This window comes from Silurus meridionalis, chromosome 6 (genome assembly GCF_014805685.1).
Source record: "Silurus meridionalis isolate SWU-2019-XX chromosome 6, ASM1480568v1, whole genome shotgun sequence".
Taxonomy (NCBI): Eukaryota; Metazoa; Chordata; class Actinopteri; order Siluriformes; family Siluridae; genus Silurus; species Silurus meridionalis.
Genome location: NC_060889.1, coordinates 10,916,742 through 10,940,153, shown reverse-complemented (window position 1 = coordinate 10,940,153; position 23,412 = coordinate 10,916,742). Strand labels below are relative to the sequence as shown.

At 36.3% G+C, this 23,412-nt stretch overlaps 1 protein-coding gene across 2 annotated transcripts; it reads left to right on the top strand.

The window, feature by feature from the left end:
* The first annotated feature begins 1,924 nt into the window (after nucleotides 1–1,924).
* mrc1a (mannose receptor, C type 1a) lies at nucleotides 1,925–19,783 on the top strand. 2 transcript variants are annotated; one of them, XM_046851859.1, is made up of 31 exons: nucleotides 1,925–2,091; nucleotides 2,449–2,850; nucleotides 3,284–3,457; nucleotides 4,436–4,591; nucleotides 4,672–4,785; nucleotides 4,862–5,002; nucleotides 5,554–5,739; nucleotides 6,300–6,457; nucleotides 6,587–6,700; nucleotides 8,670–8,785; nucleotides 8,903–9,051; nucleotides 9,161–9,357; nucleotides 9,524–9,639; nucleotides 9,773–9,857; nucleotides 10,470–10,614; nucleotides 10,796–10,834; nucleotides 10,998–11,164; nucleotides 11,267–11,331; nucleotides 11,432–11,532; nucleotides 11,620–11,759; nucleotides 12,333–12,447; nucleotides 12,560–12,732; nucleotides 13,786–13,839; nucleotides 15,589–15,691; nucleotides 15,838–16,070; nucleotides 16,552–16,717; nucleotides 17,151–17,303; nucleotides 17,981–18,097; nucleotides 18,223–18,384; nucleotides 18,930–18,962; nucleotides 19,183–19,783. In XM_046851859.1, the coding sequence occupies exons 1-31, from the start codon at nucleotides 2,019–2,021 to the stop codon at nucleotides 19,416–19,418; spliced, it is 4,383 nt and encodes a 1,460-aa protein (XP_046707815.1). In that variant the 5' UTR covers nucleotides 1,925–2,018; the 3' UTR covers nucleotides 19,419–19,783. The 2 variants fall into 2 exon arrangements, with proteins under 2 accessions (XP_046707815.1, XP_046707816.1); XM_046851860.1 differs by lacking the exon at nucleotides 13,786–13,839 and having other exon boundaries at nucleotides 1,926–2,091.
* Nucleotides 19,784–23,412: the final 3,629 nt, after the last annotated feature.

Sequence of the window (23,412 nt, the reverse complement as noted above, 5' to 3'; positions counted from 1 at the left end):
GTTTTTGTTTGCTGCCTGCATGAAAAAAAGACATATGGTATATTACTGATATCAATCTGATTAGATTGACAGTTGTACAATCAAATAGAAGACAAGACAGGATACATAAAATCCATATAAACCAACTAACTAAGAAGTTTTGCTGAAATAACCGAAATAATTATTACATTTGTTTTAATGTTTTAACATTTGTCAATGTTTTTTTTTGTTGTTTTTTCCAAATAATGTCTTATGAATTCTGTCAATTCATTCATCATCTGAGCATAATATTAAATCAGATCATTCCAATTTAGATAATGAGATTACAGTCATTCTTTAAACAGTTTATGGTCCAAACATCTAGAAATGTTTTTTGCAACTCGTTTTATCATAAATAAAAATAACTTATGTACTTATGTAAATTGCTCTGGATAAGGGCATCTGCTAAATGCCACAAATAGAAAGTTAATGCATGTGTAGGAAGAGAAAGCACACTATTGACCTGAATTTCCCTTTTAATTCTGTTGGACTGTATGAAGAAGTGTCTGTGTTTTACATTAAGCAGAAAGATCTGAAATGATTCCAGTAATTTCAGGATAAACATATGTTTCAGTGATGCTGAACCATCTTTCACCATTCTCTTTATTCTCTGTATATTTGTTATTTTCGCTTGTATCCTACACAATTTGTAAAAATGTGAATTCTTTGAAAATTACTTCTCAGTTTTGCAATTCATACTTCAGACATAAATAGCTACAGGGATTTTTCTTTTTTATGAACGCAAAAATAAAAAGGGGAAATTAACAGATTGTTATTTACCTAAAAAAACCTTTTTGTATGTGTAAATCTCAGTTTTTCTTTTCTTCTTTGGCTGCTACATTGTGTTGTCCTTCTAATATTCAGTTGTAAATGATGCTTACCCTTTTTGTCTGAGAAGTACTATTTTTTTTTTTTTTGATCCAGCTTTTTATTTGTATCATATATGCTAACCTCAACTCTTTCTAAACCCCAGAGGAGGAAACAGGATTTCCTTGCTTTGTACTCTGGTGTTTGGAACAGATTTCCTTCTTGCTGAGCTGCAGGTCTTCTAAAATTCCTATTGCCTTTTCTCTCTTACATTATCAGCATTTTTTATCTTTATACCCTGTCATCACCCCCACTAAAACCAACTAGAACTTTATTTACAGCATAAACTGTGTATAGTTTCTCCGAAAACATAGAATTGATTTATTTACTGATTGATTAAGAAATAGTGCTCAATTCTAACTGTTTCGGCCAGCATATTTCAAGATAAGATAATCTAGATGTGTTTGTTAATTATTGTAGAACTTCAAATTAATAAAATAATTGTGCCTGAAGAAATGTATACAATATAAGTTGCTGTTAATTATGACCTGAGAATTTTGTATTTCTACACACACACACACACACACACACACACACACACACACACACACACACACACACACATTAGATTGATTTGTAATCTTTTCACCTTTGACATACCACATTTTTGATTTTTGTTTTCTATACTTTTCACATAACAGGTGACCCCATGTTAGGTGCACTGCAATAGTACAGGTATTATAGACACAATTCAATATCTTCTCACAAATGACTATTTTAATGTATCACTTCATCGGATCACATCAATTATGAATATACAAGCAATATTATAAATGAAGGTTTATTAGTGAAAGTTTAATGCAGTTTATAAAACGGCATGTGACTGTGATGAAAGTCTGTGTGTGTGTGTGTGTGTGTGTGTGTGTGTGTGTGTGTGTGTGTGTGTGTGTGTGTGTGTGTGTGTAAGAGTGAAGTAGAGAAGGAGATAGAGATCTTCTTCAAGAATTAACACATTGTTCCTGTCTGTAACTCCCACCCCATAAAAGGATTCACACACCAAACTTAAAACAAATGGGCGTGTTTTCATTCCACAAGGTTTGTAAGCTTCACACTACACACTTTAGCAAAAACCCACACCTATAAACACATAAAGGCACTCACCCTGGATTATGCTAAAGGACTAAAGGACAGACATGAAGAAGAATCATCATCCTCTATTTGTGCTGCTGTGCTTCTGCATAGCTTTGCACTACACTGTGCAGCTAGGTATGTAATAAATATTGGTGTGTAGACCTTAGAGATAAAAGTGTGCATACAGACATCAATTTAGATCAATAAATTCCAAATGTGTTTCATTTAATACAAAAATATTAATTAAATACTCAACTATTGGTGGTAAAACAGGTGTGATATTAAATATATATATAACAATATGACAGTTTGAAGAAATATTATTTAAAGTGATTTAGAGTGTAAACATTTGAAGTTATAGATCTGGTAAAGCCAGATTTGAATGAATATTAAAGTGCAACAGGTAACACTTTGTTGCTTACTAAGGTTAGAGACCATGATTTATAGCACATAGTTAATAAATGTGTGTTTTTTTTTCCTTTTGTTGTACAGACAGCAGCTACTTCCTCATCTACAATGAAGCTCACAACAAATGTGTGAAAGTAGTCGACCCCAACATGGCACAGGCCAGCGACTGCGACTTGTCTTCAGAAAGGCAGCGCTTCCGATGGATTTCCTCCTCTCGGGTCCTTAGCATCTCCCACAAGCTGTGCCTCGGAGCCCAGGACCTTAAAGAATGGGTTAAAGTTGTTTTGCTCCCCTGCAATGAGCTCAGTCCGATGCAAACATGGGAGTGCAAGAATGAGACTCTGTTTGGTATAAAGACCCAGCCTTTGCATCTGAATTACGGCAATCGCCAGGAGCCCAATTTACTTCTGTACACAGGGACAGGGGACTGGAGCCGCTGGCAGATATATGGCAATAACAAAGACCTGTGCTCTCATGGATACCAAGGTAGGATCAACTTGAAACTGGGGTTTTGTGGATAGGTATCACTTGAAACATGTTAAAGTTAAGTACAAGTTGCATTTATGCTGGTTCTTTTATGCATTTTACTCATGTTGAATTTGTGAATTAAAGCATTGTTTTGGTTTTTAATGGTCCACAATGCCTGGTCAATCAGCAACAGAGTCAAGTTCATTAAAAATGTAAACCAAATAACAAGGCTCAGCAGAGATATGCTGTGAGTGGTTAGAATGCTTAGACAGCAAAATGTGTGAGAAACATTTGGCATGTATTAACAAAGAACAATTTTCATTTATTATTTTATTAAATGCTTGGAAAACCAATACAGTAGCTGTTATTTTTATATCTTAGATAAATACATGTTTCAGAGTAGGGCCTTCATGGCCTCATTGTCTCACACTTCATTTTACATATATTGCAGAGACATTTACGATCGGTGGCAATGCTTTGGGTAGCCCCTGCCTGTTTCCCTTTAAGTATGCAGAGAAGTGGTACGCTGAGTGCACCATTGAAGGGAGATCTGATGGACAGCCTTGGTGCGCCACAGCCGTGGACTACAACAAGGACAAGAAATGGGGTTTCTGTCCTACAAAATGTAAGACATTTTACATTGAGACGTTGCGTACATGCATACATTATTTTAGAGATGTTTTCCACTTGGGCTGATGTTTTCCACTGGTGGTTTCACTTGAGTGTTAACACATTTGGACAGTTAATGATTAGACGGATAGGAATCTGACAGGAAGGACAGAGCTATGTACAAAGTAAGTGCTGTGGTAGGTGGGGCAGATGATTTTTCTTTTTTTTTATTGTGTGCTATATTGAGGCCGAGGTCAGTCCCATAATCAGGCCTGGGGAATGACCTGCTGAAACACATGCTTCCTGTGAAGTTCTTTCTTTTGTATTTTCCTGTTTTATTGCAGATGCAAGTGAAAGATTTTTTTGCTGTCTTGGTGTTATTTAGAAATGTATGATGGTCTACTTGTCTGTATATTAACCTGCATCATGTGTAGCAATAAATAACCAGTTTAGTTCATAAGTCATTATCGTTGTTATTTAAGCCCTGTTAATTTTAATAGTCAATGGAGAATGTAGAACATCGCAGCATCTTAAAAAGTATTTATAATTTGATAACTTGCCTCTGTAGCCATTGGACTGCTCATAGCAGGAGTTTCCTTTCGTGTGAACCTACATAAAAAAATGATCACATTACATTATTATTACAATCAATCATGATTTTTCTTCATAGAGAACTTCAAGTATATTGCAAAATATGAAAAAAATCATTATTATGGCCAATTTGATCAGTATGCAGTGTCTTTTTCTGTTCTTATTAGTGAAGCATTTTAGAAGATACAACATGGGCGATGTTAAACTCTTTGCAAAATGCAAACCTACTTGCATTCATCTGTATTTGACGAAAGAATCTTTTAAAAAGATTGTTTGAATACATTCACTATTTTTTGATGACAGCGTTTTTCTCTCCCCAAGATGAATGTCTAAATAGGTTACTGTTTTATATGTTTGGCAGTCTGTGTGTTAATCTAAAAACAATGTGTCTATGGTGTGATAGCGTCTGCAGGTTGGGACACTGATCCAGTAACAGGTGTGTTGTACAAGAGGAACACTCAAGCAGTGCTGACCTGGCATCAGGCTCGCAAAAGCTGCCAGCAGCAAGATGCTGATCTACTCAGTATTATGGAGTTGCATGAGCAAACATATATATCAGGTAAACACTGCTCTGTCTTCAAATCAGTAAAACAAACACAATGGCTATATTTTTTTACAGAAAGTTTTTTTTTTTTTCAGGTTTAACTAATATACTTGGTTCATCTCTTTGGATTGGACTGAATAGTCTAGATTTTGAAAGTGGCTGGCAATGGAGCAATGGAAATCCATTTAGATATCTGAATTGGGCTCCAGGTGAGTTCACACACACATCCATATATCCTTCAAGCCTATTTGCAAACATGCTCTTACCCCCCAATTCATTATTTAGGTCAGCCCTTACTGGAGCCTGGCATGAACTGTGCAGCACTTAATGCTGGCAAAGCATCTAAATGGGAAAGTGTGGCCTGCAGTAGTAAACTGGGATACATCTGTCGCAAAGGAAACTCCACTACCCTTACACCTTCAGAGGGTGAGAACTGGAGACACTTATTGTATTACAAATAGACAATCATTTTTAAGTTCTTAATACACTAATCAGCATGGGCATAGACAAATATGGATGCTTTATGCAACCATATATAAACCATACCATACACAACATAGAGCACAAAGACAAAATATCCTTGTAATTGTTTTAAAGTAATTATGGGGTTTTAATTTCATAAAACATCAGATCACCAAAAGGAACTTTTGTTATGTTTTCACATGGATGGTTTTAATTGGATGTGTGCATCATGGTGGATTTTAGTGCTTGATTTGAGACTTGGCGCATCAAATGTTTAGTGATTAAAAAATATTTTTTTTAATTTAATTTTTATATCTGAGTAAGGAAAGGATTATTTTTTACTGCGTAATCATGCACTAATAAAATTAGTGCCATTAAAATGAATTTGCACTAACATGAGTAACACGTTAATTTTGACATCCCTAATCACAAATATACACATTTCGAATGTATGCCTGTAACCATTAAACTTTCTATCCTGCTAAAACTTGTTTAATTCTTGTGTGCATGTTTAGTGGTTAAAGACCAGCCCAGTTTCTGTCCAGCCACCTGGGTACCTTATGCTGGCCACTGCTACTCTCTCTCACGCACTAAGATGATGTGGAAAGATGCACTGACAGCCTGTCGGAAAGAAGGAGCTGACCTGATCAGTATTCACAATATTGAAGAACACAGCTTTATTATATCACAGAGTGGCTATTGTAAGAGCACCAACATAATCTTACTGGATTAGGCTAGAAGCCAAAGCATCATGGTATAGGCAAATATTAAAATTTTATATATATATATATATATATATATATATATATATATATATATATATATATATATATATATATATATAAATATATACATATATATAAAACATTTTTAATAATTTTAATATCATGTATTTTATATATATATATATATATATATATATATATATATATATATATATATATATATATATATATAAATAAAATACATAATTTTATAGTTTCTATACTGACCTAAACAAGGTAAAATACAAATTCATGTACATGTATAGCTTCAGATTAAACAGTATATCAAACATATATGTATGCATAGATAGGCACACCTATTAACAGACCCTACTAAAGGACAAATATTGGCTATTAAAGTTACATTTTTAATTGATAAAAATAATTTTTTTCTTTTTAATCAGATAGGAAATTCGCCAACTTAATACGATCCTTAATATAAAGACCTGTTTCTTCAATGACTTGGATGCTGATTATCATAAATATTTGTTTGTCAGTGGCCACTGATGAATTATGGATAGGTCTAAACGATCAGAAGATTGAAAACCTGTTTGAATGGTCAGACCGAACCCATGTCACCTTTGCCAAGTGGCTTGTGGGAGAACCTTCACATGCAGCTATCCTCAAGGAGGATTGCGTTCTCATGAAAGGCAAGGTACAGTCACCACTAGGTCGAACATACATTTTAGTGGTATAACGTTTGAAGATGACACACTAAATGTGTTAAATATCCACTTAGTTTAGTCTGAGAAGTGATTATGAGTAAATCTTTTTCATGCATTAGGATGGTAAGTGGGCAGATCACGTATGTCAAAAGGAATATGGCTTCATGTGTAAGAAGAAAGCCTCCACCAGACCTGCAGGGTCACCAGAGGTTATCAGCCCCGGATGTCCTATTGTGAGTTATACCTTTAAATTCTCAGCATGTTCACCTTTATAAGGGATTTAGTTCCCTTTATAAGTTAATAAGTTTGTTTCTTGCACAAGTTTGTTTTTTCTATGTACTCTACCATATATACATTCGCAATCAAATTGGTGTGTTCGAGTAAAGGAGAGTCATTTTTCTTTAATGTACCATGTAAGAGGGAGTCATTGAGACTTTACACATATTTAGAAAAATATAAAAAGCTTCAAAAAGCTTCAAGGCTGCCCCTTGTTGTTGCCATATTATTTTTCTGGATGGACTGTAAGTCACAGGAGTGGTAATCATTATCTTACAGCTATGCACCCCTGAGGCTTTCTGTACCATGCCTGAATGTGCAATTGTTTTTTTCATCTGCGATATCTCTAGCCATAGTGTTGAGCTTGGTTTTTTTACCTCAGAGGTCAGTGGTACCCATTTTATAGGTTATAGAAATCCACACCACCCAGTGGAGGTGGGCATAGTCTTTGGGTTAGCATATATCTATTTGTCTACTTGCTTCATGGTTATTGTCTCACCTCCATTGTTTTATATTTCTTTTCCGCAAAAGGCAGTTTAATAAGGCAGCTATTAAAAATACTTGGTACACTTTGTATATAGAGACCTCTTTAATTTTCTAAAATAAAACAAAACTTAAGTGGTCATGCTGCTGTACATCTTTTACTATCTCTTAGACAGTCCCTTCATTGAGGAGGGAAGCTATACTGGAGAGTCTATTAACAAAGCAACTATAGTGCCCACCAATCTGAGAAAAGTACTCCTTTGGGGTCTTGATAAGCTTTGTGAAGTCCTCCTGGACTCAACTTATTTATTTTTTAGCAGTTTTTAAACCAATTTTGTCCACTAGGTAGTAGATTTGCCTTGCCTAAAATTACAAGCTTTTCTATGTAGACTAAAGTGTTGTCTTAGCACTTCTTGGGTTACAGAAACCTGAGAGTAGTGTTAACTTAGCCATCTGAACCAACTTTATCAATCTACTGATGAATTTATCTGCTCAGGGTATTGGATTGGTATTAGCACATTGCATTCTGCTTGCTATTGTAAAATACTCAGCTACTTATGGTTTCATCCAGTAGTGAGTGTTTGAATAGTCTTCTTTCTTGTGAGAAATTCATGAAAAGGGTTAGGGGGGGAAAAGGGAGTGATTTTCTTGAAAAAAAAAAAGCATGAACATGTGCTGACTCATTTTTTTCTCAAACAATAAAGCTTAAAAACTGCTGCAGTCAAAGTTCATACTATGTAACATTGGAAAATGCTGATGATAAAACTTTTTGACTATGACAGTAGAATCTTTGTGACTTATGTTTCCTGTAAAGACAACTATTCAAAGAAACACTAATGTAATGGTAATGAACACTTTTTAATCTTAATCTTGAAAAGTAGATTTTTTGATTTATAATCTCTTTAAGCAATTCCATACTGACTGATAATCCTCTAACATTTTCAACCAATTCTTTTTTTACTAGTCATTTTATCCTGGTCAGAGTCACTAGGCATGAAACAAAATACAACCTAGATGGGCCTTGAATCTATTCACATTTATGGAATATTTAATGGATCCACATTTTTGGAAGGTGCCAGGAAACCAGAGGAAACCCATTAACCCTGGGGAACCTACAGAAACCTGACCTTGTGATCCAAAAAGCTATTATTCTATTCTATTCTATTCTATTCTATTCTATTCTATTCTATTCTATTACTAATTAAAACATATCAAGATGCCTAAAACCTTTGCACTCTAAGCTATGTACTATATACAAAGGTCCCTGTTAAAAAATATGCATATAATTTTATATTGGTCCATCAGCTTTGATTTTAATAAAACTACAGTAACTTAAACTAAGCTATATAAACCAGATCAGTTTGTTGGAGATTCTCCCATGTGCATGGGTTATGTAATAATATACATGTACTAAAATGGGTCTGTTTTTTGTGGTTCTTTTAGGGCTGGATCAGATTCAACTCCTACTGCTACAGTATTGGTGTCGAAGCCAAAACCTTTAATGAGGCCAAAACAGCATGTGGACAGAGTGCAGCTGACCTAATAGAAGTTGCAAACAGGTAATGTGCACATTAGTCATATGCTGTTTTTATACAATAAATGTAAATACTTGCCTACACTGATCTGTCTATGTGTGTGTGTGTGTGTGTGTGTGTGGTTTTGGGGCTTTATTTTAGGTATGAGAATGCTTTTCTCATCAGCCAGATTGGCTTGCGCCCTGAAAAATATTTCTGGATTGGCCTGTCCAATACGGAACGTGCAGAAAGCTTTGAGTGGACAACTAAGCAAGCAGTTAAATTTACACACTTTAATGTAGGAATGCCAGGTATGTATTTTATTTATTAATTTAAAAATAAACTATTAATTAAACTATTAAGTCATTTAGTTACATTAAATCTTCTGTTGAATTACTTTTGTTAATCTCTGGCATTTAGATAGGCAGCAGGGCTGTGTTGCCATGCGAACTGGGACTTCAGCGGGATTATGGGATGTAATCGCTTGTGACAGTAAAGAGAAGTACATCTGTAAGAAAATAGCAGAGGGTGTTACTACAACCAAAGAACCTCCAGCAACACAACCTATCAGTTGCCCCTCCAAATGGATAAAAAAAGACTCTGCCAGTTGCATTCGGGTACAGCCACTGCACACACAATTGCTCCACAGCGTGACCACATTAATTGAAGCACTATATCAGTTATGGAAATTTGCTTTGTGAATATAATGCCCCATAAATGTATACGCATTCTCACGATCTCATTGCAACACCCTACCTTTTGTACATTTTCTTCACTTCTTAGATATACAGAAATAGGAAAGAAAATAAGAAATCATGGCTGGATGCACGTAACTACTGCAAGGCCATTGGTGGTGATCTAGCTAGCTTTCACAGTGAAGCTGAAAGCAACACAATACCGTAAGTATGATTCCAAAGTTAAAGAAGAATTCCAGTGATTTCAACATTGGTTTTTAGACAATAATACTGTTTTGCATGTTTTTCTCTTTTTTGTGAATAATAAGAGCCCTTACTGTTTAATGTCTTCTAAAAGGTATGGTGGAGGAAGTGATCCAGCATGGATTGGGTTTAGTATGCTGGATGATAATTCTGGGTTTACATGGTCAGATGGAACTGCAGTGAGTTTTTTTTCCCTGTCTATTTTCTGTTGATCATTTTATTAAATGTAATGCTATGTTGAAAATATTGTTGCACTGTAAATGGATAAGTATAAAATAGAAACTGAATCCATGTTCAATTAGTTCACAGTCACTGCTTATGTCACGCTTTGATCGAGTCGGAAACCAGAATACAAATAGGACGTTTATTAGCCTTGGGAAACAAACAGAAGCTAGGAAGCAGCATGTAACGGAAAACGAAACACAGGTAGTCCAGGGATGAAGGATAGGACAGTGAGTAAGTGCGAACGGGGGCCTTATAAAGGGAGAGTGTAGATTGGAGACATGTGAAGGTGATTAGTATGAAGGTGAGGCCACTATAGTATAGAGCAGAGAGAGATTTAGTCTATAAGAATAACAAAGAGCCATTAATAAGCATGATATGCATGTTGTAAATCTGATAATACAGTGTAGAGACATATTTGATTATTATAGGTTGTGTAATTTGGTGGCAAATGTGCAATGTGCAGATATTTACATGATGTATGGAATGCATATGTTATGTGTGTGTCTAATTTTTCTCTATTGTATGTGTGTGTCGTGTGTGTGTGCATGTGTGTGTCTGCATGTTAGTCAAACTTTGAGAATTGGAGCTATGGGGAGCCCAATAATTACAATTCTAATGAGCATTGTGCAGAAGCTAGCTTCTTCTATGGTCATAGGTGGAATGATGCATATTGTGACTCCTACAATGATTGGATCTGTCAGATACAACGGGGTAGGTACTCCAGCTAAAACAACATGTGTGTGTGTGTGTGTGTGTGTGTGTGTGTGTGTGTGTGTGTGTGTGTGTGTATATATATCCATCCACATTTTCTATTTCAGGACTAGCAAAACTATTGTCCTACTATGATCATTCTATTGTCTGTATGGCTGTTTAACTTTAACCTTTATAACAGGTACAACTCCAAAACCTCCACCTACAAGCTCCCCCGAAGGTATAATACTACTTAACTAATTCATTTTGCTCACCAATAATATCTAAATTTTAAATTTATATTTCAATTTTTAAAAGCTGATATTAATTCGGCAGCATGTGTCGTTCAACTGATGTTCACTAATTCACTAATGTTCCTGTGGTGTGCATTTTATGTTCCATAGCTGAGTTTAACATTACAGATAATGGCTGGATACAGTTCAATGGCAGTCAGTACTACATAAATATGGAGTCTCTGGATATGGAAGAAGCTCGTGCATCATGCAAGAAGAACCATTCTGACCTTGTTGTCATTACTGGTCAAAGTGAGAGAAAGTTTATATATAAACAGGTAAAAAAAAATAGCCAACCCAGTGCCTCTGTTCTATTTCATTCTGTTTTGATAACGACAATTTTAAAAAGCTTGAATTGTTTAATGAATTCAAACTTGCAGATTTCAAGAGGCTCAGAAGAACAGTATTACATTGGAATGACAGTGGGATTGGATAAATCGTTTAGGTAACATTACATTAAGTGGTGGCTGAAGGAAAAAGTTCTGAAAATCCTTTAGCAGGAATATTTTTTAATGGGTTGGATTAACATTAGATCATTCTTACAGCTGGGTGGACGGTTCTCCAGTTGTCTACACAGCATGGAACCAAAACGAACCAAACTTTGCCAACAATGATGAAAACTGTGTAACTATCTACAAAAGTATGGGTAAGACCACATAATCTATTTTTAATCTTAATGGTCTTGTTGTTTTCAGTCAATTTTGTGCACGCATAAAATCATTCTCTTTCTCAGGATTCTGGAACGATATCAACTGTGGAGTAGAATTACCCTCTATCTGTAAAAGAAGCGTTGACTTTGTCACAAGTACATCGGCTCCTACCACTGCACCAAAGGGAGGCTGTAGTTCTGACTGGACTGCTTTTCAGGGAAAAGTGAGTAAATTTACCTCGACCAAATTTAAAGATTGCAAAAATATATCTTAATAAATCTTTAAAATATTCCACCCTCCACAGCTTCCTACATGAAACACTGGGCTTCATTTACTAGTCTGAACTGATTCATTTGTCCTATTAATGGTTTATTAGAACATTTTCACAAGCTATTCATTTTCAAACCATTTGTATCCTATTTGTACTCCTAAGTATGTATAAGTATAAATACGAAGACTATCTAAAGAATCGTTGCATATTTAAAAAAATATATATTAAAAAATAAATAAATAATTTGTAAATGAAACAAATATGCACTTCATTCATATCTAATGAATTCTTTTTAATTTGTCAACATATGCATGTAAAGAAATTATAAAGAAAATTAGCTTTTTCAAAATGTATTTTTTTTAATGTACATTTTTAGATCAGTTTGTCCTACACAAGGAGCATTTACACACAATTTCACTAACAGAATAAGAAATGATTCTCAATGGTACTAAAATGAAACAATAGCAATAGGAATAATTCATAAAGTGTATTTGCTTGTCTGACATTATTTATTTTTTTTGGCAGTGTTATAAATTTGTAGGAAAAGATAGCACTGAAGTGAAAATGTGGCATGATGCTCGAATGTACTGCATCTCTCAAGGAGGCAATTTAGTGTCCATTCTGAGTCAATCAGAGCAAGGTACTCGTTGAACTTTTTCCATAAAGTATTTACCTTACAAATCTGCATCATAGCCTTTGTAAAAAAATACATTTGTACTGAGAAATTCAGAATTTGTCTTTTTTTCTTTCAGCATTTCTCACCACTATGATGCTTAATGCACCTGATGACATGTGGATTGGCTTGAATGATATCAACTGGGAAATGCGCTTTCTTTGGACGGATGGGAAAGGTGTACGGTACACCAACTGGGCCAAAGGATATCCAACATCATTTCCAGATGGTCGCAGAACGTATGGAGTAGATGCAAGTACCATGTCTCTATTTTATATATATATATATATTCATAATACTTCAGCTATTAACATTTTGCCAATACTTTTCCTACATACTATGGCTCAAACCCTTAAAGTTGCTTCAGACCAACATTGTCTTCTGGGTGACAAGATTCCAGCACAGCATTAAAGAATAACCTGTGGTAGAAGGGTTCATGCAGGTCTTCAGTTACATAGATTCCTATCCTCATGCCTTAAGTGTGATCGCAAAAGAATTTATTGAAAACTGCAAGGTGTAAACAAACCAAGAAATTCTAATCAAAATCTTTTATACATCTTTTATATATAGGGTCCTAACTTACAGTTTATTAATGCTGCCTTCAATTGCTTGGTTGTCATATATGCCAGTGAGCCTTTAAAAAGAAGTAGGGTTTCTGAAACCACAATAGAAACTTACTCCAGATCTTACTTTTTGTTCTTGCTTCTGCATGATTTCTTCATCTTTTCCTAGATGAGGAATCTTTGTGTAAAATGGTGTGAGCATTCTAGAAAACAATGACAAAATGAGCTTGATAACTTACTGCTGGAAATTTCTGTACATTTGCGATGTCCAGTCTTTGTCACATTTTGTTGTGAATGTTTCTGTGAATCTTTTGCCCATTAAGTATATCTTGGAAGACTTGAAGATGAATATCACTACTTAATATGCTATTTATACCATATGCTTCAATGGGTGTGAACATTCTGGGTTTAAAGATAAAATAAAATTCAATTAAACCCACTTAATATTTTCTTTTCTGTGGTAAACCTTTCACTCTTTTCTTTCAGTATGCAGTCTACTTGTCCAATACATTTGGAAACCACTTGAGTTTTTGCGACGTTGGGTCTTCCTCTAGATTGTTTTCTCTAGGGTTCTGGAACTAGGACTTTCTTTATTAAGAAAGTTGTTTCCTTGTCTTGTGCTTGTGTTTATTCATAATGTTCATGTTAATAATGTTGGATGTCTTTTGTATAGTTGTCTGTTTTTAAATACAGCGCTCTTGAATATATAAATCTATTGTAAAATCTTACTTTTTCAATACAGGATACACTACCACACTACCACTTCTTGTCAAGTTTGGAATATGAAGAAACCTCGGTAGGTCTGCCAGAATTGTGCTTGACTTTCAGTCTTTTGGCTGCAATTGACAGATCTCGACCATTTTGATTACAGTGGAGAATTATTGCGCATATTAAATTCAATTTCCTTTTTCATTCAAGGTTTGCAAGTTTTTCTGCTAATGCAGTAGCAAAATCCTGATAAAAGTATAATGATACATATGAACAATTCTCCCTTTTCTTTTCTGGATCCTGGAATATTGGCATAATATATGATGCTTCACAGACTTGTACATTCAACGTTCTATGATCAAGTTCTTACTTGACACTTTTCTTGAACAGAATTAGCATTTTGATGTTTACCACTTGTCTTCCTACGTTTTCCTAGTTTTATATAACAAATCCGATCCATTTTGTGGCGTGACAGAGTGGACCTGGTTGAAACAGGTTGTAAAATTGTAATGAAGTTGTAATGAACTTTCCGGTTTTCATGATTTTTCATGCACTGCAAGCTTTCCTGGAGAAATTAATTGTCTAACAAAGAGATCTTCTGTTGTTCTCAGCATTATAGCTTTCAAAACTTTCAGGAATGATAATTCTACAACACAGGTCCTTACTTTTTCTGGACTCATCGTTCAGATTTCTGACATTATGTGTCGACAGCATTATACACAGCATCCCAACTTTTTTGGGAATTGTTTTGGAAGTTAAAATATAAATTTGAATAAAGCAGTCAGGTTATTATTTTTTCATGTTGTTATGGAGATGGAGTTTTTCATTGTTGGATGTTATCTGTAGTCAAACTTAGATGCTTGTTTATATCATTGTGGCTTGATTATGACCTTCATTGAACTTTCCCCAGTAATAAGGTAATACAACATGACCTTAATCTCAATAGTAGTGACAGCATGTAAAATACTGCATGTGAATTCTATAAAAAAAAGCTCACTAAATCAAAATCTGTTAAATTTATTAGACAGTGCAAAACATTACTTAGATGCTGAAATGTAAGCTTTGTCAACTTACTATCACATCTCACAGTCCTCTGTCTTGAAGACTGAAGTTCAATAAAGTTCACTAAATGTCTAATAATGAAAGCGTTTCTATTATAACAACTGTAAGATGTTGTGTTATTTTATTTTATATGTTACACTACATGGCCAGACTTTTGTAGACAACTGAACATCACTTCCACATGCTGATTATACCCAAATTGTTGCCACAAACCTAGAAGCACACAGTTGTCTAGAATTTCTTCGTGTGCTGTCACATTACATTTTTCACTCACTGTAAATAATAGCTGAGGGCATGTGCACAAATCAAGTAGACATAATGTGCCAAAGTTAGTCTGGAAGAACCATTTCCTCTGCCTGGCTAATGCCTCACCTCACATCAGTGCTTAACCTCAACAATAATCTTGTGGTTTAATAAGCACAAATCCTTAAAGCCACACTCCAAAATCTGGCTTAAAGTCATCCTAAAAGTGTTTAGATTGCTATAATAGCAAAGAGGGTCTAAATCTGGAACAGGAAGTTAAAAAAAGCACATATGTCTACTTGACTATGTCTAGGTTATTGCACCTTTAATCTTTTTTGTACTGTTTTGGCTCTGATTTTTAAGACATCTCTTTCATCCTTGATCCTGATCTTTTTGTGATCCTTTTGTCATTTTTTTTTTTTTTTTTTATATATATATATAAAAAACATCATTTGGCATCACATGGCTATATGGTGATTTATTATTTTTTCTGTGGGCCTTTATTTAATTACATAATCACCATCTTCTGCAGTTTGACTGTGTCATAATGGCGAAGAACCCAGATAGAATTACTGGCAAGTGGAAGGTCGAGGACTGCGAAGAGAAACGAGGTTTTATCTGCAAGAGGAATATTGGTGAGTGGATGTAGCTGTGGCACAAATTATTACAGTAATTGGTGAACTTTTAGAAGTTGGGGTGTGTAAAACTCAACATTGTCACCAAAAAATACAAGAAAAATTTTGTTGACATTTACTAGGAATGTGTGTTTAATCTGCTCCAGATTCTCAGATTCAAGTTCCTGCCACAACACCTTCATCAGCATCATATTTTAAAATGGGAAATAATTCATTCAAGATACAGACTGAAAAAATGAGCTGGGATGAGGCAAGAAGGCAGTGCAAAGCCGATGATGCTGACATGGCTAGTGTGTTGGACTCTGTCACTCAGGCGTTCATTACTCTCAGAGTAGGCAAATTGAAAGAGCCTGTGTGGATTGGCCTAAACAGCAATTTGGTAAGTGCACCAAACCTTTTGATAAGATGCACAAATGCCGGATGGTGACATACATACATACACCAAAGTAAACCCATGGATATTCCATTTCAAAATCATTTCACATGGAAAAAACAATGTTTGTAGAAAACAGAAAACAGTAAATGGAAAACAGTACTTCAAACTGCAAAACAGTTCAAGACATTCAACCCCACATTTGATTAATAAAATTGTTACTTAGATTTCTACAATTATATTGGGGATTCTTTTTTGGCACTCAAACCCATTCGGTTAAACTGATCAGTCAAATAATTGGCAAATGACTACAGGAACTAAATAACAGTTTTACTGTAATCATTTTGATAAGTGTGAGTTCGCTGTAATCACTGCACCATGTGTGATACAGTATACCATGTACCATATGCATCATGGATGATAGATGGATCTTGAGAATTATGGGAAGATAAGCTGATCTGGGTATCTTCCTTAATGTTGCCCGTAGACTAATGGACGATACCGCTGGACAGATAACTGGTTACTGCGGTTCACTAAATGGGCTACAGGTGAGCCTTTGAAAAACCAAGCCTGTGTATACATCGACATAGACGGGACATGGAAAACAACAGAATGCAGCAAAAGCTTCTACTCCCTTTGCAAACGCTCACCAGGTAGGCTCTAATGCTTTTAATACCTACAGAGCTTTCACCTTATTAAGACTTTTGGCCCTGATTATTACTGCTTCCTGTGTCAATGAAAGAGGATCAAAGGGCATCGCAAAAACAGCACATATGTAGTCTGCCTTGTCTCTCTGGTGCTTTTAGTTATGTGCTGGAGATCCACTGCAACTTGATCTGGATAAAATGGCTACTGAGGCTAAATATATGAATAACAAATGTAATATAAACAGACTAGCACATAGACCTGTTCTGAATAGGTGTAAAACTCATAGGTGTGTAAAACCCATATTTATCCTGGATAGAGTTATACGTTTTTTAAACAATGCGGCATATTGTTAAAAGTAAACTTTTTTATTTTTTGAAAGTTCCAAAACAAATTGATATGTTTACTGCTTATTACTTTTACCTTATATTCTTTTTGCAGATATCGCACCCACTGATCCCCCGCAGCTTCCAGGACACTGCCCAGAACCAAAGAAATCCAAGGTCTGGGTGCCTTTCCGAGGACACTGCTATACTTTTATAGCCACGAGGAATGAAAACTGGGCCCATGCTTCAGTGGAATGTTTGAGAATGGGTACTCACATATTGTATTCATATAATTATTATACAAATACATATTCACATATTTAACGGCACCAATTTTAATAACGAGTGATTAATAAAGTGTGCATTTCTGTTTTACCATCTTTATTAAAAATATAAATAAATTAATATAAAAGAGGCTAAATTAAATCCTTCATATATAAAATGTATTACTCTAATATTGCTTTGACATTTTCTATTTAAAAAAATGCACAGATATTTTGTTCAATTGTGAAGATATAAACAACTAAAATTTATGATTAATTAAATTTTGTAAAATAATTAAATAAAATATGCATATAGTAAATATACAAACATTGAAAACAAGCATTTGAACGCAGTAAAGCCGCAGTAAAACAGTAAATGCTTTTAGTTTTAGTGTTTGTTTGCACTGTTTTAATTGAATCCATTACTATGTAGCGAGCGAGGTGATTGTGCAACCTGATACCGGAACAGATCTAGTGCGATTGATTTGTAAAACTCTTTGACTGAACATCTGTTGTTAAAATCTTGCTCTTTAAATAAAGCTTGACATGACTATAGGTTTCACAATGGAACTAATACACCTAATTTTGTCTCCTGTGAAACAGTGCATTTGGCTTACTGTATATTGTCTCTTTAAATCTTTGTTAAAGCTTTAGTGAATAATTATCCCATTTCTATGTACAGGTGCATCATTGGTGAGTGTGGGGGATGCACTGGAGTCTAACTTCATTCGCCAAAATATTGAGATTCTTCATGATGAAGCCAAATCCTTTTGGATTGGCCTCCACCGCAGCTACACAGGTTTAAAACCTACTTACCTTTAAAGCTTCTCATTCAGAGTAGCAATAGTATTAATATTATATTAGAGACAGCAAAAAGAGCCTCTGTATCAAAGTTGCAACCATATGTATGTGTTTATTTACAAGGTGAGTGGATGTGGATTGATAACACCGTGGTGGACTACATTAATTGGGCACCACGGTCGCCTGGTGCTCAAGGCAACTGTGTGGAGGTTAAATCAGAAAGTGGCTTGTGGATAAGCTCTCACTGCAGTGGTTACAGAGGCTTTATCTGCAAAACCCCCAAAAGTAAGCCATCTGCATACACACACATACACAAACAAATAAAAATCTTCAGTAATGCATTATCTTAAATTCAATTTTATTTTATTTGTATAGCACCTTCAACCATGGACATTGTCCCATAGCAGCTTTATAGAATTAAATAGATTTTTGAAGAAAACTTTTACATTTATAAACCAGTCTATATAAGTTTATGCCTAATCAATTCAGCCAGTAGTAACAATAGCACGCAAAAACTCCCTGAGATAATAAGAGGAGAAACCTAGAGAGGAACCAGACTTAAATGGGAACCAGTCCTCATCTGGGTGACATTGAATGTCCAACTATTATAGTTCCATCATTGCTGAGGTTGTCAACTGTTCACTAATGGACATTTGAATGCAAAAACTGTTTATGGTAACTGTAATCCTGAATTATTGTAGCAGACTGTGTATATTAAATATCTTAATGTAATCTTAATGGTTCTTGAGGTTAACACTCCACGGTAACCTCTTGGATGTTTATGCTGATTGTGAAATTCATTCTCACATTCACTTCCCTTTTGTTTTTAGCTATACCACCTACTGAGAAACAGCCGGCAATTGGTGAGTACTCAAGTCTGATAATTCTAAATCAGCTGCTTCTTTTTTCCACTTCTTTCGGCTGCTCCCGTTAGGGGTTGCCACCGCGGATCATCCAGTTATTCTAAATAAAAAACTTTCAAGTCTAAAAAAAATGTGTGTTTACTGATGTTGTCATTTTATGTTGAAAGTTTCATTTTAAACCTTTTTAAGTGCTTGTATTTATTCATTTTTGCCCCTGCAGAACCACAGGTGGAAGAGGCCTCTCATGGGTACGCTGGGATTGCTGTTGCAGTTGTGTTGGTGATCATTGCTATAGCAGGACTGGCTGCCTTCCTCTTCTATAAAAGACCAACCATCCCAGTAGTTGGGGAGTGTACATTTGATAACACCCTCTACTTTAACAACCCTGCACGAGCTACCACTACTGTGGACACAAAGGGACTGGTTACCAACATGGAACAAAATGAGCATGCATAGCACACACACACACACACACACACACACACAATGCATACAGTGTTAAATACATTTCTACAATTAATTACATGCAGGAAAAGATTTATTGTATAGATGAATTTTGTACATCACCAGTCTGTGCTTGTTTGTAAAAAGCTCAAGATTTGGGAAAGTGATACACACAAGATGATCACCAACTGCTGGACGTGAGGCAATGAACTGAACATGTTGCTCAATTACATCTTATCCCACATCTTATAGTTAATATAGGACAATGTAAATGTTCATACAATCTCCATGACATTATTTTTTATTCTCAGAGCTGTGCTTTATTGACATTGACATTGTTATTGTAAATAAATGTTTAAAAATCTAGAAGACACAAAGACTAGTTCTGCGAGTGATGCTATTGCTTGTTGTTAAAAATGTTACATATATTAATGATATGGTTTTATGTCATTATCTGACTTTATCCAGTTTTCTGCTATAGAATATACACCGTTTAGGCATTACATTGTGACCACTGACAGGTAAAGTGAATTAAACTGATTATCTCTTCATCCTTGCACCTGCTAGTGGGTGGGATATAATTAGGCAGCAAGTGAACATTTTGTCCATTAACTTCATCAGTTTTAGCTACAGTAGCTTGTCTGTTGGATCAGACCACACTGCCAGCCTTTGCCACCCATGACCCTGTCGCTGGTTCACCACTGTTCCTTGCTTAGACCACTTTTGATAGATACTGACAACTGCAGACCAGGAACAAGCCCACAAGAGCTGCAGTTTTGGAGATATTCTGACTCAGGCGTCTAGTCATCACAATTCGGCCCTTGTCAAAATCTAACCAATGCTTACGCTTGCTAATTTTTCCTGCTTCTAACACATCAACTTTGAGGACAAAATGTTCACTTGCTGCCTAATATATCCAATCCACTTGCAGGTGCCATGATGAATAATCAGATAATCAGTGTTATTCACTGCACCTGTCAGTGGCTATAATGTTTTGCCTGATCAGGGTGTAATACAGGTCTCTCTCTCTCTGTCTGTCTCTGTCTCTGTCTCTCTCTCTCTCTCTCTCTCATATATGAACTAGCTGATCGTCACAATCATATCCAAAATGAGGTTTAAACCTGCCATATTAACCACCAATCAAAAAGCATGAAACAGAGGCTACTAAGCCTCTCCAAGTGACTCTAAAATATTATATTAATTTTTAAACTACATGGTGGACTGGGAAAAAAATAAGGCCAATAATTTCACAATTAAAGCTATTTATAGAGATGTACAGTACTAAGAAAAAAAAATTGTTCAGACTATTTTCTTTGTTTTAAGTATCAGTGTAGCACAATAGGCAATATAGTCTGTAGTCAATATTATGAGTTATAAGGTCTTTTTGCTCATTGTAAGGAATGTTTTATCCTCTGCCGCTTGTGCAGGATTGCCTTCTGTCCCCTGGACAGGATACCCCTGAATTCAGCCTTTCCTCTCGAGCTCTGCTCTCCTACGTGCACAGGGAAGTCTCAATGAAACACACAAGTCGGCTTTCAGAGAGAAGTTCCGAAGTTTATTGTTTCACACATGAAGATATACTTCCAAAGAAATGGAGAGAAAAAGGGAGGGCTGCCAGGTGTGTGTGTGTGTGTGTGTGTGTGTGTGTGTGTGTGTGTGAGAACATAAGAGAAAGTTAGGAGAGACAACTCCACAAGGTTATGTTAAACCTGCAAAAGATAATCCTAAAACAGAAATACAGGAACCACTTTGTGTGTACGAGCAAAGTAACACATGCCACAAAAGGATAGTTCAGGGTATGATCAACAGAAACATACAAAAAGGTTATTTTAGAAGCATACAGCAGAATTACTATAACTAATAATGGCAACAAGATACATATTACCATACTGTGAGAACATAAAAACGGTTAACGATAATAACTCCACATCTGGTCATGTTATTCGTTTAGCAGAAGCAACAAAGCGAGGATTAGCCATACCAAAAGGCAACAGTTTGGGTATTCTCACAGCGTAAGCGTATAAAGAGCAGATATAGATGAGAACTGAGTGTTCTGGGTCAACCTAATCTAGGACTAGTGATCAAGGATATCTTACAATTCCCCTGTTTTATCCATGATAAATAAGAATGGATAAATCACAACTTAAACTAACAGACATGTCGCATTGGAATAGGATAATAATCAGAAACACGAGGGACCGGTTGATAACCAGAAAGCATACGGGTGAATGATCGCGGGATACATTGAAAAATACATGGTCCAAATAGGCATAGCAACAGGAAAACGATGACAGTCGAGATTATCAAAGAAATGTACGGCGCCCAATGACCAAACAGAGTATACAACCATCCCCATACCCTACCTTGATTACCCTTTTCGTCATCCTTAAGAGCCTGAGCCGTGGCGCATTTTCTCAACTGCCTGACCTATAACTCCGTGTTCATCGTCGTTGTCAGGGACGTATGTGCAACAACTATCCCCCACCAATGCACATACGCCTCCCTTTTCAGCCAGCAGGATATCTAAAGCTAATCTATTCTGTAGGGTTGTCAGGCACAAAGCAGTGAGCTCAGTACGTATACCATCAACAGCGATGAGGGTTTCATTAATGAAAGTGGCCAGGCGATAATGGGTGACTTCTATCTGATTCCACAACTGGGTAATACCATATTGTGGGAAAAAGCCGTCCCAAAACTTAACAAAACGGGATTTAAGCTAATGTTCAGGGGGAGGGAAGGCAGGATCAGAGACAGCGGACCGTTTCTGCTGGGTCTGTGTTTGGTTGAGGTGTCCGAATATATATGACGACGAGCCGAATCGGGTAAGTGCACACACCCCACCCCAGTTAGGCGTTAGATACATTCCCACACACCCAATTCCAATCCTCTGTTCTATATACAGTGCCATTACCTGGGTGTATCAGAGAACAGATACGTGTCAGGACATGTTTGATTGACGAAATACTCAGAAAAGGTATGTGCGCAAAGGCGGTTGTGGGTGACCCCGAGGGAAACGGGTCCATCAATATGGACGCACAAGGGGAAAACGTACTCTTTTGAAATGCGAGGTTTTATGGAGGTAGGGCTGAATAGTTCCTCCTCCAAGGAATCAGGAGGTCTATCAGTTTCTGAGTTGGTCTATTACGAACGAGAAGACAACGATCACGATGTGTAAGGTTGTGTATCTTCAGTCTCGTCCCGGGAGTTGCGTATTAGGGACTTGGGCCCTACCGCAGATGGTAACTGCTGACACACATAGCATGGACCTGCTGTGTGCTGACAAACCGTCCAGTTGGCGTATTGCCAGAAGGTGTTGTCGTGTGGGTGAGCCTGGGCGGGAATCCCAGCCCCAAGGCTGACGATTAGGAGAAAAAGGACAACCATTCTGGTCACTGCTTGTGTTACCTCCCTGGATTGATGAGAGATTGTCGTTCCGCTTTCCTTGACACTTCCTGCAGTTGTGAGGATGCCTAAAGAGTCGGCACAGAAGGGTCTGAGGAGTTGTCACCGAACCTCGATAGATGATGACAGGAACCGATACACGTCTCCTAGAAAACTCATGGGGAGGTCAAAAGGCTATGCTTCTGTAACATAAAGGAAAATAGTGATACACAGGGAACATGTACACACAAAATTTAAGAGGGATCACCTCCAGTGGGACATTTCTTGATTCCGGTAGCATGGTTTACTGTAGAAAAAGGTCATTTAATACACCTGTGCATGTGAATGCGACTATTACTGCTGGCCCTCATATTTGCATTCACCCAATCGCCTGGGTTTTAGAGATTTAACCAGAACAGCATCCCCACCAATGCACATACGCCTCCCTTTTCAGCCAGCAGGATATCTAAAGCTAATCTATTCTGTAGGGTTGTCAGGCACAAAGCAGTGAGCTCAGTACGTATACCATCAACTGCGATGAGGGTTTCATTAATGAAAGTGGCCAGGCGATAATGGGTGACTTCTATTTGATTCCACAACTGGGTAATACCATATTGTGGGAAAA